The sequence below is a fragment of the Chenopodium album genome, chromosome 16 (genome assembly GCF_948465745.1).
Source record: "Chenopodium album chromosome 16, dcCheAlbu1.1, whole genome shotgun sequence".
Lineage (NCBI taxonomy): Eukaryota > Viridiplantae > Streptophyta > Magnoliopsida > Caryophyllales > Amaranthaceae > Chenopodium > Chenopodium album.
The window spans coordinates 40,386,583-40,404,362 of NC_137849.1; the positions used below are offsets into that span (position 1 = coordinate 40,386,583).

General features: G+C 32.5%; 2 protein-coding genes and 1 long non-coding RNA gene across 3 annotated transcripts; 2 read left to right on the forward strand and 1 right to left on the reverse strand.

Annotated features, from left to right (window-relative positions):
• Nucleotides 1-212: 212 nt before the first annotated feature.
• On the reverse strand, nt 213-5,124 carry LOC145585310 (uncharacterized). Its single transcript, XM_081642020.1, has 2 exons — nt 4,987-5,124; nt 213-968 (listed from the first exon to the last, which is right to left on the reverse strand). The coding sequence occupies exons 1-2, from the start codon at nt 5,014-5,016 to the stop codon at nt 381-383; spliced, it is 618 nt and encodes a 205-aa protein (XP_081498146.1). The 5' UTR covers nt 5,017-5,124; the 3' UTR covers nt 213-380.
• Nucleotides 5,125-5,263: 139 nt separating this feature from the next.
• Nucleotides 5,264-6,847, forward strand: LOC145585311 (F-box/FBD/LRR-repeat protein At4g26340-like). Its single transcript, XM_081642021.1, has 3 exons — nt 5,264-5,813; nt 6,041-6,214; nt 6,310-6,847. Exons 1-3 carry the CDS (start codon nt 5,445-5,447, stop codon nt 6,607-6,609), a joined length of 843 nt encoding a protein of 280 aa, XP_081498147.1. The 5' UTR covers nt 5,264-5,444; the 3' UTR covers nt 6,610-6,847.
• Nucleotides 6,848-8,808: 1,961 nt separating this feature from the next.
• On the forward strand, nt 8,809-12,166 carry LOC145585312 (uncharacterized). The gene is made up of 3 exons (XR_014100631.1): nt 8,809-10,334; nt 11,213-11,389; nt 11,486-12,166. It is a non-coding gene; the product is annotated as an uncharacterized LOC145585312 (long non-coding RNA).
• The last annotated feature ends 5,614 nt before the right edge of the window (nt 12,167-17,780 follow it).

The window sequence follows — 17,780 nt, forward strand, 5'->3', positions numbered from 1 at the left end:
TTTAAATATTTATGAGTATTATTCATATTTTTCATTTTGGAGTACACTTCATTTTTTTTAGAGTAATTTTTTGGAGTATTGTATATAAAAAATTTATTTATTTATTTATTATTTATTTTTTTCATCCTTTATAACATTATACTTGAGTAGTTGAGTTTATATATTATTTTTTTGGAATGCTTTTAAATAATCAATTAAATTTAATAAAATTTGCAATCAAAAGCATAATATTTTATAGTGAAAAAACTAACAATAATCTTGAAAAGTATAGACATTACAATTTATATCACCTAAAATATTCTCATTGATTGGCTATTTCAAAAAAAAAAAATTCTCATTGGAAAATTCTTTGTTATGATCAAGGACTCAAAAGCACACTTCTAATTTTCTTCATCGAGCATCATCTCTAACAAATAGTCCTTTCTTTCCTCCGGTGGACAACCAAAAAGTTCTCGTATCCTTGACTGTTTTGCATTTAAGAACCTATAAGCTTTGCGACGAGTTAATGAGTCAATCTCTATTTTTGACAACTCTTCAAAAACCTCTTGTGGTGAATACACTTGAGCACGACCTCTCTCAACAATTACATTTCCCTCTCGAAGAGCTTGAGCCACATTGTCCAACCCTTCTTTTATGAATAGGAGCTCATTTTGAAACACTTCCTCTGATTTTCTTTTCTTGCCTTTTCGGTTGAATGAATCGGCAGAATCACTTGGTTGGGCTTCTCCAAGGCTTTCATCCTTCATCTCAAAGCTTGATTTATCCATAGCCTTCATTTTCTTTTCCTTTGCAGTTCCAGAAATTTCACCTATTGCTCTATCCTTGGAAAAAAGCTTCAAAAGTACATCATAATGACGAAATGGAGTTGTTTTCCACTTAGGTAATATGACTTGATAAGACATGTTTCGGGGTTTTTTGTGAACTCCTCGGATACTGGTCGCGTTCTTCTGACAATGAGACTTGGACACCTGCAAAACAACGAATATTCCGTTTATCGGAATATTCGCCTCCGACGATCAAGTTAGAGATTGGAAATCGGAAAAGCTAGAGAGAGAAAGTAGAGAGAAGTTGGAGCTTTTTAATGCTCTATATTTATGTTATGTCGTAATCCACCCCTCCCATCATAAATGATTGGGGTATTTATAGGGGTGGGAACATGTGCCCCTCTAGGGTTTATACCCTAGAATTTCGTGACGTGATTGGCTGCGCAATCAGGGGTCGCCACGTGTCATGGGGGGCGCCGTTTTACGACATTCAAGGTTTTTCTCGGGATTTGGGCCTGATGTAATCAAGGCCTTTTTCTCTTTCTGATGTTGTATTGTGTATTTAAAGGTAGCTGACATGTGTCACCCTGTCAGGAGGACACGTGTCACCCTCTCATAATGCCACGTGTCGCCTTCTTATTGGGTCACGTGTCACTATGAGATTGGGCCACGTACTTGGGGTATTTTTACCCTAAACAAGACACATTGCATACACAACATAACCAACAACCTGAATTACAGCTCCACGTCTTGTTCTTTCCCATGTCACTTCCCCATTTTCGACATCCAATTCCTCAAAATCTCCCTCCATATTAAAGGCAATGTGAACGACTATAAAAATATTATTGAACATATCAACAACAAAAGCATAATAATTATAAATATACAAACAGTTTAAATCAAACAGAGTGTTCGCTCAAATTGATCAACAGAGTTCATAAACCATATACTGTTCAATAGAAATTTTACAGCAAATTAACCCAATTAAACCCAATTGCATAAATCAACAGAACTTAACAACAAACACAGATTGAAATTCTCAAAAATAAACAAAGATTGGTTTCAATTTCATAATAAGTTTTTAATTCTGTTCTTGATTTGCACAAGTATTTTGCTTGCCAAATCAATATGCCTCGAGTTACAACAACATTAGAACAGGTTAATTTGATTGTTGTTGCTTTAATTGCCGACATAAACATATATTATAATATGGTTAGCTTATCAATTGGTCAATTTATTAGGGGGGTGGGATCGATTGAATCCAAAAAAATGAAACAGAATTATTATAATACTACTATTCGCATTTATATTTATTGAAAAATTGCGAGTTTGATTACAGAGTAAGTCCTAGCTTGAGTAATTCTTAGCAAAACGCTTAACATTCTCATGAACACGCATCCTAGCTTGAGTAGAAGAACCTATATTACTACAAAATCAAGCTACAATCGATAAACCTAGAGTGATTTCAAGAATGCTAGTCAAAAAAGCGTGATTAAAACAAGATGAATCAACAAAATCGCACTCCACAAAATCGCATTAAAATATTCAATCAACAAAATCAAACTAAAATTTGACACTTACCTTGAAAAAATCAGATAAATCGTGAGAGAGATGACAAGTATGAGTAGATTAGTAGTGAAATCGCACTCCACAAACCCTAGAAATTGGGGGAAAAAAATTGCATTTTTGAACCCTAGAAATTTGGGGATACCGTGAGGAGAGAGAAAAAATTACATGAAAAACTGATGTTCAGATTTTTGTTAGAAAGTAAAGGGTATATTTGTCTTTTTACAATACATCAGTTTTTACAGAATTTTCCTTCCAAATCTTTTCAAAATTGGAATGATTTTACTCCTAAGTAATTAATGAATTATTTTCCACCCATTTCCTTTCCCTTCCTAATTTGCTATCCAAACAAAGGAAATTGTATCCCTCCCTTTCTCTTCTCTTCCTTTCCCCCCAAATCCTTCTATCCAAGCACACCCTAAGGTTCAGGAAAATTACCGTGTTAATTGGTTTTGTGTTCACTTATACTGCCTGAATAAGTTGTCAGTTTGTCACTTGTCATGCTTGTTAAACCCAAGTATGATTCCATTTGATAGATATTGATTATTTTCTTTCTCAAGAAATTTTGTAAAAGGGTCGTCTTTGAGTGTTTTTTTATTCAATGTGTGTTCGTTCACTGATGATTATAAGGACTCAAAACTAGCTGCTTTTAAGGTAAGTAAAATTATATTTTTGCTGAACTGAAATTATTTTTACTGAAACAAAATTATATTTGCTGAACTGAAATTATTTTTACTGAACTTAAATTAATTTTGCTGAACTGAAATTATTTTTGCTGAACTGAAATTATTTTTACTGATTTTCTATTATAATTCTTCTTTAAGAAAACTGAATTTTACTGAACTAAACTTATTTTTACTGAATTGAAATTATTTTTACTGAACTGAAATTAATTTTACTGAACTGAACTTATTTTTACTGAAGTGAAATTATTTTTACTTAATATTATTTTTTTTAAGGTGAAGAGAATAGGGCCTTATTCATTTAACAAATATTGTTATCTGCGTTGAAATTCAGAAGTGCTTTGCAGCTGACACATGTGCCAAAGCTAACTACCAACATGCAAGAAATAGATAAAATATTGAGGATAAATAAATAAATAAACAACTCAAAAAAATTTATTGTAAATTACTGAATTTTACATATTATATCGATTTTTAACAAATTGAGTTTTACAAAATTTGTGTAAGTAATATTTTTTTTTTCGAATCTAGTTCATAATTAATTTTAATCCTTTTGTAAAAAAAAAAAAAATTCAATCAAAAATTTATATTATAGCTAAATTGATTTCAATCTAAAAATAGTATACAAAAATCTATACTACAACCAAATAGTAAGTAAAATTCCATTTGGTGTCAAAAAAAAAATAAAATAAAATAAAATAAAAATCATTTTACAAGCTGAAAGTACTATAAATAACATATTACTCCGTACAAACATATGGTACCATTAGAAGAAAAAAAATAAGTAAAATTTTTAAAACGGAGATAACTAACAATTAAATACAACACCGATTATTATAATAACTTATCTCTTTGGTATTGCTTAGTAACAATATCAAAGAGAGAATGGTTATATATAATAACCAATTTTATTTTTTTTTTTTGGCTGGAGATTCAGGTACACTAGTGTACACATGGATCAAGTTCAGGTTTGATTTTAGGTTGTGCTAAATAATTATCTTGATAAGTTAATATTAATTATAATTAAAAAACAATAAAAGGGACAAATCGGGTTGAATTTGAATTAGGTTAGATTTGAGTTCCCTTTCAGTAATTTCTTGAGAAATTGACAGCTCTACCATCTCTGATCGCTTAAACGGGCCACTGTGGGCATTATAGAACAAAGTCAAAGGACAGACTAAAACGGAGAAAACTATAAATGATCGCGCCGCTCCTTTCTCTCCTGCTCTACTAGTCTGCTTCAACCAATTCGCTTGTAATTCCTTCACTTGGTTTATGCGACATATCCAAATTTCATGCCTTTCTGAATAATTTCTACTGCTAAATCTTGCCCTCAAATCCCTTCTCTTTTAAATTAGGTATATTTTTTTTCTTTATTCCATTCTCAATTTTGATATTATTCCTTACAAATTCTTCCCCAATTTTGACCTAATTCTTTTTCGATGTAAAAAATCTCTGTATTATGCTTTTCAATTATCTTATTCTGTTCAGTTGTACCGCTAAATCCTTATTTTGTTCGAAGATTGTAACTTATTTCAGACAATATAATTTCAAATTAGGTACTACGTATGATTAGTTCATACAAATTCAGTTATAAAATTTTGTTATACGAAATACTATCAATTATACCACTGACTTTGAATTAATTTATTGTTTGATGTAAAACCTCTATTAATTAAGCGTTATAATTTTTTTTATTCTATTCAATCATACCACTAATTTGACCTAATTGTATGTTTAATGCTTTCGAATCAAGCTTTTCATGTTCTTGTTACATTCAATTATACCACTAATTTTAACTTATTAGTTTATTGTTTGATGTAAATACTTTCTTAATTAAGCTTTTCAATTTTGTTATTCTGTTCAATCATACAACTAATTTTGACAGGCTAAACAAAACATGGGATCAACTTCAAATAATAATAAAGCTTCTATGATGAAAAACAATGCAGGAGACAGGTTAAGTGAATTACCTGATGATATTTTGGTGTACATTCTTTCATTTCTGCCAATTTTAGATGATGTTAGAACCGTATCAATTCGAAGATTTGGTAATCTTTGGACTTTGGTTTCCTCTCTTAATTTTAGAGACTCTGAATTTTTAAAACCCGAAAATTGGCCTAGTGGTGCAATAGATTCTGATGAGCAAGTTCCTCGCTTTACTAGATTTGTTCGCAATGTGCTAAAGCTTCACAAAAGGTTCCCTGTTAATAAATTCCTGCTTTATTTCTACGATATAGATGTGGGCGATGATGATAAGGGAATCGTATCATGGATAAGGTTTGCAATCAAAAGACAAGTCAAGGAATTGAATGTTCGATTTGATTATGATTCTTATGATTACATTTTGCCTCGCTGTGTCTTCAAAAGTCCTTTTCTTGTTAAGCTTAAACTTGTTCGCTGTGAAATTGAAGGGCTAAATAAAATCGAAATGGGATCACTAAGAAAATTATCACTGAACTATGTTAAGGTGAGTAATGAGATGTTAAAGAAAGTCATATTTGGATGCCCTTGTTTACAAGAGTTGGTTCTGAGGTATGTAGATGAATTGGAGGAGCTGCAATTTACTGCTCCAAACATTGAAAAGTTAGATCTTGGTTTCTGTGATGTAAGAGTGCTTGATTGCCCCAACCTGAAAATTTTAAATATTTATCTCAGTTATAGCACAGAGCCAAGTCTTCAAGTTGTAAACATTTCATCTGTTCGCGAGGTTCATGTCCAATTTAGTTGGCACTTTGATAAAATTGTGGAGAAGATTTGTAAAGCTGAGGTGGTTAAAGTTTCAGCTGGAGCTTTTTCGGTGAGTTTTCCCTAGAACATCACACTTTGGTTGATTTTTGATACCGTTTTTGGTTCCTGTTTCGGTGATTCCTCTTTTCTTTTTCTTTTTGATAATTAATATGATTGTGGTGCTTGTTGAATGTTGATCATATATTGGTGCTTATTACTTAAATTACCATACAATCATTGGAGAATTTGTACCAGAAATAGAAAGTTGAATTTTCTTATGACATACTTATTATACAGCAATCAATTTTCAAGGAGTTAGATATTCCACAAACTAGATGGAAGCGTTTACATCTCAAGTTACGGCTTAATGAAGATCAGCTCATAGGTATTTGTAGACTCTTGAGAAGTTCACCTCACTTAGAAGAACTCATAGTATGCTCATATTCATGGCAGAATTTGTGGCGAGATTTGGTAGGTGTATTTTGTGCTCCATGTTTACCTGAAATCTATTATTGGCCTGACTTTCATAGTTTCATGTAATAATCTTTTCATCCAATGATGCACAGGATGAAGCACATGACCACCATATGCTCTCCGAAGAGCTCTCTTCCCCTTGTGTGGTGCCACAACTCAAAACTGTCAGTGTCACCAACCGTGGCCACAGGGTACCTTGTCAGGGTCTGCTTCGACTAGCAGAATTTTTGCTTAAAAATTGTGTCAACTTGGAAAGGATGGTAATATCACCCAGTACATATGAATTGGTCGCAGTTGAGGAGCTTAAGTTTGTGAAACAATTATTAACCTTTCCAAGGGCCTCAGCCAATGCTAGGATAATCTGTCAGTCGGAATACTCAGAAATATACTAGTAGCAGACTAGCAGCTGTACCTTTGCACCTCAGTCTTTATTTTGGCATTCATATCAATGATGGCGGCTGGCACAATGCGGCTGTACGGCAGTGTTTGGTGTGGCTAGATAATGGTGTTTGGATTTTAGACATCTGAATTCTGTGTAAGATTGTATTACACACTATATTTGTACAGCTGATACTTTCAATGAGGCGAATTACCAAAATGTGTTCAAGTACGTCTAAAAATCAATTTACATACTTTCAATGAGATGAATTACAAAGTCTTTTGATAGATCTTCTCTGCTTTATGCATATCTATTACATTTGTGTGTGAGTTTCTATATGTTGTGCCTTAGTAATACTCATAACACATTGATGGTACATACATTCAGGGATCATAAAAGTGATCCTATGCTGTACTTAACAGCTTTGGGTTGTACAAAATGGTGGACTTATGTAAGGCAATAAACTTAATTAAGATGATTTATTGCACTACATACTACATCAAATTCAATGGCGGATCCACTAATCCGAAAATAATTTAATCAGATTTTTGTTTATTAAAACTAGTGATCCAATATTCATTTTCTCTCCTGTTGTAGTGTTCTACTTCAACCAACTCCAACTCGCTTGTAATCCCTTCACTTGGTTATTATTGCAACAAATCCAAATATCATGCATTTCTGAAGAATTTCTACTGTTACAGCTTTGTCCTCAAATCCCTTCTCTTTTGTTAATTTTCTTTTCTCCATTCTCAATTATGGTATTATTCGTTACAAGTTCTTCTCTATAATGGGAAAATTCTTTATATTATGCTTTTCAATTTGTTACCCTTGTTTTGTTCAAATTGTATCTGGTCACGAGATTGCCCCATATTATCAGACAAAATTGTAAATAAATCAAATACTTAAGGTCTGTTCACTACAGCTTAATTTTAGTTCAGTTCACCTCCTAATTATCTTCCCTCATAAAATATTCAATTCAATTCAGTTCAGTTCAGCTAGGAATGGCAATGGATCGGATGTGGGTCGGGTGATGCTTCATCCGCCTCCATCCTCCAAAAATCAATCCATCACCCGACCCATCCATTACCTAATTTTCCTTCATCCACATCCGATCCATCCGTCATCCATGAATGAATCGGGTGGATCGGGTGACAATTCGGGTGAAATATATATATAAATACAACTTTGCACATTAATAATTAAAATTGAGATTTGAAAAAAAATGATCAATTAATTAAAACTTTTATACATCCTTCTAATACTCGTTCCTTTTTACTAAATTAAAAACAAATGTCAATTCCTAACACTACAATAGACATTAATTTATTAAAAAAAATATTTATTTTTATTCTTTTATATATAAATTTAACGGGTGGATGGATGGGTCGGGTGATGGATCGGGTGATGGGTTGGATGTATCATCATCCGTATCCGACCCGATCCGTCACCCAACCCATCCATCATCCATCCGTCATCCGCTTAAGTTCGGGTTTTCATCCATATATTTGGATCGGGTGGATGGTTATCCATCGGGTTTGGATGATATTGCCACCCCTAAGTTCAGCTCAATTCAGTAAATACAAACATGCGTTTAGTTAGACTACATTCTAAGACTAAGATCAACAAGTGCATGACTCTTTATTTTTATTATATCCACTTGATTTGTAATTTGACTATTTCATTTATAAAGGTGATAATTGTAATCATGTATCTTATCAAACGAGTAAACAACCTATTAAAGAAAGTGACTAAGTAAAAATTAAAAAGGAAAATAAAGCAAAAGTGGGCGGATAATCTATATACTCTTCTTTCTTTTTTTCTTTTTTTTTTTTTTTTTGCCCTATTGCAAATAACTGTGTCTAATTTTAAAAATTTTGACCATAAATTCTAATTAATCAACCATAGATTATATACTCATGTAAGGTCTTATTAAATTCGTCTCATATGTCAAGTTTTTATAATTTTTAAACGAAGTTATATACTACCTCCGGTTCTTATTAGTGTTATTACTCGCAACAAAAAATATTACTCGCAACAAAGGTGAGACATAAAATATTTTTTGTTGCGAGTAATAAGAACCAGACGTAGAATAAGTACAAGTACATTTTAAAATGTGTATTGAAATTGTGAAAAGTCAAATGGGGTAAATCTAATTAAATAATTGATCCAACTTCATTTGTCACTTCTTTCTCCTGCTCTACTTCAAGTCTTCAACGAACTCTCCTGAAATCCCTTCACTTGTTTTTGCAAAAGTCCATTTTTTTTTAAAGAAGAATTTCAAGTTATAAAGTTTGCCCTCGAATCCTCCTCTATTAATCTGGTATATTTTCTTTTCACCATTCTCAAATTAGATATTCTTTTCATTTTGTTCCCTAATTTTGACCTAATTATAGTTTTCATGTAAATTTGTCTGAATTTAGCTTTTCAAATTTCAATTATGTTATCCTATACAATTCTGCCGCTAAGCCTTTGCTGTGTTCGAATTATTTTGATTTCTTGCAGACATTATAAATTCAAATTAATGAAGATAAGTTCTTAAAAAAAGGTTTTTAATTTTGTTATACTCGTGCTATTCAATAATACCGCTAATTTTAACATAATTCTAGGTTTGATTTAAATACCCTCATAATTAAGCTTTTCAATTTTGTAATTCTATTCAATTATACCAATTATTTTGGCCTAATTTTATGTTTGATATATGTACTATCTGAATTAAGCTTGTAATTAAATTCTTATTTTGTTGTTCCTCAAAAAAAAAAAAAAAAATTCTTATATTGTTGTTCTATTCAATAATATCACTAATTTTATGTTTGATTATGACTACAATAGACATGGGATCTACTTCAAAGAAAAGTAAGGGTTTTATGAGAAACGATGCAAGAGATAGGTTGAGTGAATTGCCTGATGACATTTTGGTGCACATCCTTTCATTTCTGCCCATTTTAGATGCTGTTAGAACCGTATCGATTCGCAGATTTGGTAATCTTTGGACTATGTTACCCTCCCTTCATTTTAAAGTGACTGAAGTTTTCGAAGCAGAAAATTGGCCTAGTGGTGCAATGGATTATGATGAGCAAATTCTTTGTTTTACTAGTTTTGTGCACAATGTGCTAATGCTTCACAAAAGGATCCCCATCAAAAGTTTCGCTTCATTTCCACAACATATATGTGTGTGATGAAACATTAGTCACAGATATAAAATTATGGATAAGATTTGCCATAGGTAGAGAAGTCAAGGAATTAAAAGTTCAGTTTGGAATTGAAGCTTATGAAGTTTATGTTTTGCCTCGCTGTGTTTTCACAAGTCAGTTTCTTGTTGAGCTGAACCTTGATAACTGTAGAATAGAGTTTCTAAGTAGAGTCGAAATGGTATCGCTAAGAAAATTATCACTTATCGAAATTATGGTGTGTAATGAGATGTTCGAGAAAATCATATCTGGATGCCCTTCTTTACAAGAGTTGGTTATGAGGTATGTATATGATGTGAACGAGGTGCGATTTACTGCTCCAAACATTGAGAAGTTAGATATTAGCTCCTTTGACTTATATGAGCTTGATTGCCCCAACGTGAAAGTTCTAAATATTCATCTCAGTTGTAGATAAGGATCACCATATCTCGAAGAGGTTAATATTCCATCTGTTCATGAAGTTCATGTCCGATCTATTGAGCAGTATGATGAAATTGTGAACAAGATTTGTAAAGTTGAGGTTGTCAAATTTTCAGAGGAAGCTTTTCTGGTGAGTTTCTCTGTTTCCATCAGAGCATTACAGTTTTGGCTGATTTTTTATATTGTTTAATCTCTTGTTGGCAAACAAATTTCAATATTGTAGTCATGTAGGGTGTTGTCTTGATGTTAGTGATTAAAATTGAATTATGTTTATTACCTCTTATATAATTGAATTTTGTACTAAGTCAATCTTTACTCTTTAGTGGCATATTACAAAACTTGCCTTCAACTATGTATTAACCATTACAGATTTACAGCATGTAATCTTGTATATCTCAAATGGATGCAAAGCACGGAGCAATATTCATGGGCTTAGATAATTAGTTAAATTGCGATGGTTGGTTCTAAAATCCTATATTGAGTTTAGAGATCAAGTTTCTAGGAACTGACATGGCTTACAACACTAACAATGGCAGAAATTAAGAAGAAAATGATGATTATATTAATAAGATGAGAATTACAGTAAATCAATTGATAATTCCACTTTCGAGAGGTGGATGCTCTCCTAAGTATGAGCTTTTGAGAGGCTCACTCTCTTTCAATGACAAACCACACAATTTTCAACATGTCCTCTTTCCTTATAATGAATCTTATTTATAGGAAATCCCTCCTAACAAACCTCTAGCTTATTCCCCAAGTTACCACTAATAAACTATGATTAACATACCGTTTCCCTAAATACTGATTCCTTGCACAAGTCAAGGTTTTTCCATTTTTTTATTTATTTTCCTTTTTGTAAGTAACATGATTATGGTGTTTTATTGTTGATCACATATTGGCGCTTAGTACTTAATTTATCTTACTTAATTTATCATACAATTATTGGAGAAACTATAGGAGAAAGTAGAAAATTAGATTATTGATGACCAACCTGTCATTCTCATTCAGCATTCAAACTTTGGAGAGTTGGATATTCCACAGATCAGATGGAAGTGTTTACACGTCGAGTTGTCACAGCTTAATGAATATCAGCTCATAGGTATTTGTAGTGTCTTGAGAAGTTCACCTCACTTGGAAGAACTCATAGTGTTCTCAAATTCACAGGGAAACATGCGGCGAGATTTAGTAGGTTTATTTTGAGCATCATACATGTTTACATGAAATCTATTATTGGCCTGACTTTCATGAAATAGTTAAGTCTTTTCATCCAATGATGTACAGGGTATGCTCTCTGAAAAGCTCTCTTCTCCTTTCGTGGTTCCACTGCTCAAAACTATCACCATGCGTGGCTACAAGGTACCTTGTAAGGGTCAGCTTCGACTAGCTGAATGTTTGCTTAAAAGCTGTGTCAACTTGGAAAAGTTGATAATTTTACCCAGTACGTATAAACTGGTAGCAGTTGAGGAGCTTAAGTTTGTGAAGCGACTATGTAGCTTTCCAAGAGCATCAGCCAATGCAAGGGTAATCTGTGGGTCAGAAATATACTAGTAGCCGCTGCACGCCTGCATTTTTGCACCTCAGTCCTTATTTTGGCATTCATACGATTATTAAAGACGGTGGTTATTTAGCTTATTGCAGAAGAAGCGGCCCTAACGAGGTTGTTTGGCGAGACTAGCAGTGATGATAATGGTGGTGGGATTTAACACTTGCTCATTTGAGAAAATGGTCACCTATCTTTTGGTACTTGTTCGTATAGCTGGTGTACTTTTGCTTTGACAGAGAAATCCTCAAGTAAACTCAACCTGTTAGTGTTGATGGTATTAACCGCTCTGATGTTTTTAAGGCTGGATTCCCAAGGTTAATATATATAAGTAATTCTATCGTATTTTCTTTGCTTTTGGTTTTTAATTTGTTCTCGGTTCAAAATTAGTTGTTGCATTATTGGTTCAAATTACATTGTTAACCGGCTTTTTTTTGAAGGAAATAATAATGTACATATACGTAGGATACTATAAAATGTTGCATCATTTTCCACTGGAACTGTAAATTAGTTCCTATATATATGGGAGCGAGCTTACATTTCCTAAGATAATGATGTACTCAATCATATTTTGTTTTTATTTTACAAGGTTTTCATTATACACTAGTATAGAACCTGTGTAATTACACGATTTTAAAAGTTCAAATGCTAAATCTTACAAAAATTAAACTATAGTTCACTTAGTGCACAATAGTGAAGGACTATACAACAATTGATCATCTTGTAACAATATTAATTGCAATTATGTGAACTCATTTATCACGATACTCTTATCACCAACTATCCCAATTCTTGTATTATATTAGAGCAAGTTTAGCCCCAAGTATTAAGACATGGATGTGACATCATTTTTTGTGATCCCTATTGAAAATGATGTCATCAAATTCTTGTTAAGACTCACTAAGTGTAATACCCTGTATTTTTTAAACGTATTTTCTAATTAGTATTTCCTAAAAAGAGTTTTTTAAGTAATTTATTTTACAATTTGAATTTTGGAGCCAAAATGATATTGGAATTTTGGCGCCAAAAGTATTTTGAAACCTAATTAATATTTTTAGATTTTGGATAAGATTTATTATCCATTTATTCTATTTTAAAAACCGGATTATTTATATATGTTTCGGATATTTTAATTAAATAAAATTATATTTTATTATTTATTTAAGATGGCCGAAAATTCCTAATTTAATGACTATGATTTTCGGATTTTCAATGTATAGAAAATCTAATTATTATTAGTTATTTTATTTAGTGAATAATTGGTATTTTATTAATTAATTATTTTGTATAATAAATATTATTTACACAATTATTTTTAAGCCTAAAATCTAGCAAAATAATTTCCTAAACACTACTAATATGGTCCGAAAATTTAGAACTATGGAAGCTCAAAATTTTCGGCCACTTTGGTTGGATTTTGGGTGATTTATTTTGGTAAATTGTATTTTTAATTATCTCCTTAAATCTCTTATTTTCCTTAATTTTATTTTTTCCATCTTCTAAATATTTGATTATCTTATTTTCCTACCTTATATCTTCCTTGATTATTCTCCAATTAATCTCTTTTTTCCATATTATATTTCATAACAACACACCTTCCTTAAATTAATTATTTTTAGTCACCTTAATATTAAACTTTCCATAATTCTTTAACTCTTTTCTACAAGTAATTTCCTTAATTCTTTTTACCATAATTCAATCTACATTCTCCTACCATAATTATTTCATTCATGAGCCTATAAATACCCTCTTCATACCTCTCATATTATTCATACCAAAACTCAATTCTCTTCTTCTTCTTTTCTTTAAAGCTTTTCATACTTTTCTCCTCTTTTTTTACAAATATTATCACATATACCTTTGAAGCCAGTTTCGGGCACTTCTGGTCAGTTTTCGGGGTATTGATATTTCACGTAAGATTGTTTCTCTTGAAAAATACTTGAGGTTAGGCTCAAGAATCACCCAATTCGGAGTTATATTGAAGGAGTTATAGTCTCTGCAAGTTCTGCCTATTCTTTCCAATGAAAATTCAATTCTCTTTAATCCTATTCCTTTATCTTCTTCATGGTTAGTTTTCTAAAATACAAATACCTATTTTAAAGTTATAAATTTATATTAAAGTATTATTTTAAAAGAGTTTTATAGTCCATGCGCATTAGATTTGAGTTTATGTTGTGATAACCTTATGGTTATGTTATTTGCAAGGTATATTCGTGATTAAACTTTGAAAGTGCGAAGTATTGATTGAGATTCGGAATCAAGGTACGTTTAGGTGGCTAGATACTGTAGGAGTTTATAGGTACTACGCAGCGGAAATAACATGAATCATATTCATACAGTACCTAATCCAAGGATCTAATGCATAACACATAAAGCACAAATAATCGTACCTTTGAAGCGTGATTCCACGTGCGATCGAGCAAGAACAAAGGGAGATAAAGAACCCCAAGCGTGATTCCTCTACTTGGTCCACGGGCACAGATTAAGACCTCCACTAATGCTAGTTAGTCGCAATTGAAACCTTCAATTGACCTTCTATGGAGAAGAGCGACATGCTAACCAAGAACCACCACGATAACGACCACGAACCACCAAGGGGTGGCCGGCCGTACGGACGTGAGGGGAGGATGAGGGCCGTGAGTTGGAGAGAGGATTAGGGTTTTGGGATTGGTTGCATTGATGTCAAAATTCACAGTGTGTGAATTATGACTACTTCTTACAAACCCTAGGCATGAATCTTATTTATAGATCTCATCTCTAAATAAGAGCCCATGTCATAAGCCCAAAACCTAATTCCAATCTAACTATGTTAGCCCAATCCAATTCATGATTAGTTAATTGCTCATGAGGTCCATTAATGGGCCTCTTACTTGCTTAACCCAATACCCTTGTGTGTGACCAATATAGGATCCATTCTAAAAGGCTTTGTGCTATTTGACTAGCCCAAAGATCATCTCTCATAGTCTAGCAACAGAGGATGACGCCCCAATAGAATGAACTTATTATCTCCATAATAGTGATCCTTGATATATCTAGTAATTGCACTTATCGAAGACACAATTCCTTCAATCTCCCACTTGTCTGAGACAAGTGCGCAATATTCAAATTCCTTAAGTCATTTTGTGTCAATTTGATAATATGATTGCATCTTATGCGATCTATATTAATCTACAAATCGTTTCTTGAAATCCGAGTTAGAATTACAAAACAAATGGTTACTATATAACACATTTGAGCACGGCCATGCATTTTCTGAATTCTCCCTCTTCAAGAGGCCAAAACATGACACATTCCTAATTTAATAGGAAGACTCTATCCAATCTTGTGGCAACCAAAGCTCCCACTCAACTTCTGAAATAACCAGGAAACACCCTTTATAATCTCCAGTTACGGGAAGACGTTTGAATGTACCACAGTTATATCATCCGTTGAATGAAACCAATGTTCCACTCATGTCAAAGGAATCCACTAATATATCCGGAAGTTCTATACTTGAACTTCAAAGTTGGTCTATAGTTCGATCCTGCATCATTCATGCATATCCATGTGATTGACCGAGCCTTATCACTATGCTCCTATAGCCCATGAAACCGAGCTATCCAATCAATCTTACATGCTAGTCCATTCATTGAAATCATTTATGTCCACTTTAATGATTTCGAACTAGGAACTTAAATAATATGTGGATTTTGTTCACCTGTGGGGTTTCATACACCAGGTCTCTATCTAATAGATAACCTGATGAGCCCATCAATCCATAATTATTTTGGACATTTTATTTAATCTTGAAACCACGATTAAATAAGATTGAAACTTTGTTTCAATTGATAAACATAATTCTGCAAGCTAATGTATTTACTTTTGTAATATGCTTTCTCAAAACATACACAACTAAAATTACATAACTTGCTTCAATCCAAAAACCTTAGTATGACTCTCATACCTTGGTCGTGGAAGGGGTTTAGTAAGTAGAGTTCATGAGACATTCTCATAAACATGAACTTTGCAATTTCTAAATCTTATAATCATTTTCATCTCCATACACTAAGAATTTTCCTTCGCCCTTTCGCAAAGAACTTAGGAATTTATAATTTGTATTCCAACGTCACATTATTGGATTTCGATTGAAATCTATCATTATTTGTTCTTTAAAACACGTGAATCAAAATAGACGAGTATAGTCCATGGCATGCATGATGCATCCTTTGCGAATTGCATAAGGATCACCACTCAAAGTCTTAATTTCATCAACCTTTCTCAAGGTATTGAATCATTAAGCAACGTGCCATGTTACATGGGATTGAAACTCCTTTCAATATAATGTTGAACCCTATAAGAATCTTATCAATATAAGCTTCTTAACCAAAACTCAAACATCCTTCGAGACCTATATATATAGATCTTGAATCCCAAATGTACTCATCTTCTTCTTCAAGATTTTCATACAAAATGCATTAACCATTACTTGACTATTCAAGCAACAAATAATCACTCTTTGTACTAGACCAAGAAGACTTCATAGCTCCCACTAAAACGTCTTGTACACTCAAGACCTTTTCCTTCATTTTACGAGAACATCAAACGATTTGACTAACTCGCAAAATTAAGAACATTAACTCCCTGATGCTAACTTCAATCCATTATGGATCTTCTATGCATCCCTAGGATTATTGGATCTCTAAACTTTTGATTGTATCATATACAAATCTTATTTCATGAACAATTTCAAGAATCAAGAAAGCGTTTTGATATCCATCTACCAAATCTCATAAGGTAGAAATCACTAAAATATCTTTAATAGATCTTTGCAACATGTAAAGGTTTCATCGTAATCATAGTCATACTATGAATTAGTTGAATCCTTTAACAAGTCTTTGCTTTAGTTAGAAAACATTTTTCTTTCTTGTCTGATTTGCTTACAATGGGTTTCACCCAATTTAGGCAAATTATTCAAGTGTCATACACTTGCTTACAGACTTAGAATCTATTTCAGATTTCATGGTTTTAAACCACTTGGAGTTATAACTCGTCAAATCATCTTTATTACTTGCATAATCATCATGTTCCAAAATAAATATTTTAGAACTCTTAGTCAATATGAAATCATATTTCTTTGACTAAGTTTTACATATGCTAGTCATCCTTGTGGGTTTTACGCAACAATTGAAACTCATACAACAATTTTGTTTAGTTTTCGATGAGAAACGACAATAGAGGATGTGCACTTGGAATGTACTACCTTCGACACATGGTTATTAATCCCATTACACATAATGAGACCACGCGTTGTCATTTGTAACATGAGGTGAATCATGCTCATATTGTTGTTTTCATTCGATAACTTCTCGAATTTCTTCAAGATTTTCGAAATCACTTTTCTTGAACTCTTTCAAGGCTCTCGAACTTTTCGAGATTCTTATACTCCCACTTGCCTTTTGAGGAGGCATATTTAGCATAGGGTGAACCAATCATGGTTTGAGCCACGTTTGTTTGTTGCTTTTCTCAAACTCTTTTGAGATTTACACTACTCCCACTTGACCTTTTGGAACAATTTCCATAAGGGCACCTACTTGAGCAACAAACATTTTGTGCTAAGTATGGTTTGTGTAGTAGTACCCCGTGCTCTATATAGGAATCGAACGTGCATCAAACGTTTTAATACATGTTCTTGTTTTGTAGAAAGACTTAATAAGAACTTTTCTTATCCATATCACATATGAAGTCTTTGCTACTTTTGACTTGACGTATGTAGTTTGTTCAGTTTTGTAGTTTTCTTAAAAGTATATCCCTTGAACAATGGTTGGAAGATAGGTAATTTACATCCATTATCGAATTATATCTCATATAGATTGATAACTTCCTGCGTAAACACTTCACAAGGTTTTCTTTCGTAGTTTGTTGTAAAACGATTTCACAACTATTGAATGTTTATCAATGTCTTGGCTTAAATTCTCATTATTACGATCATATCGCAATATTTCGAATGTGTTGCCAAGTACATGTCTTGATTTAAATTTTCACAATTACAATCATATT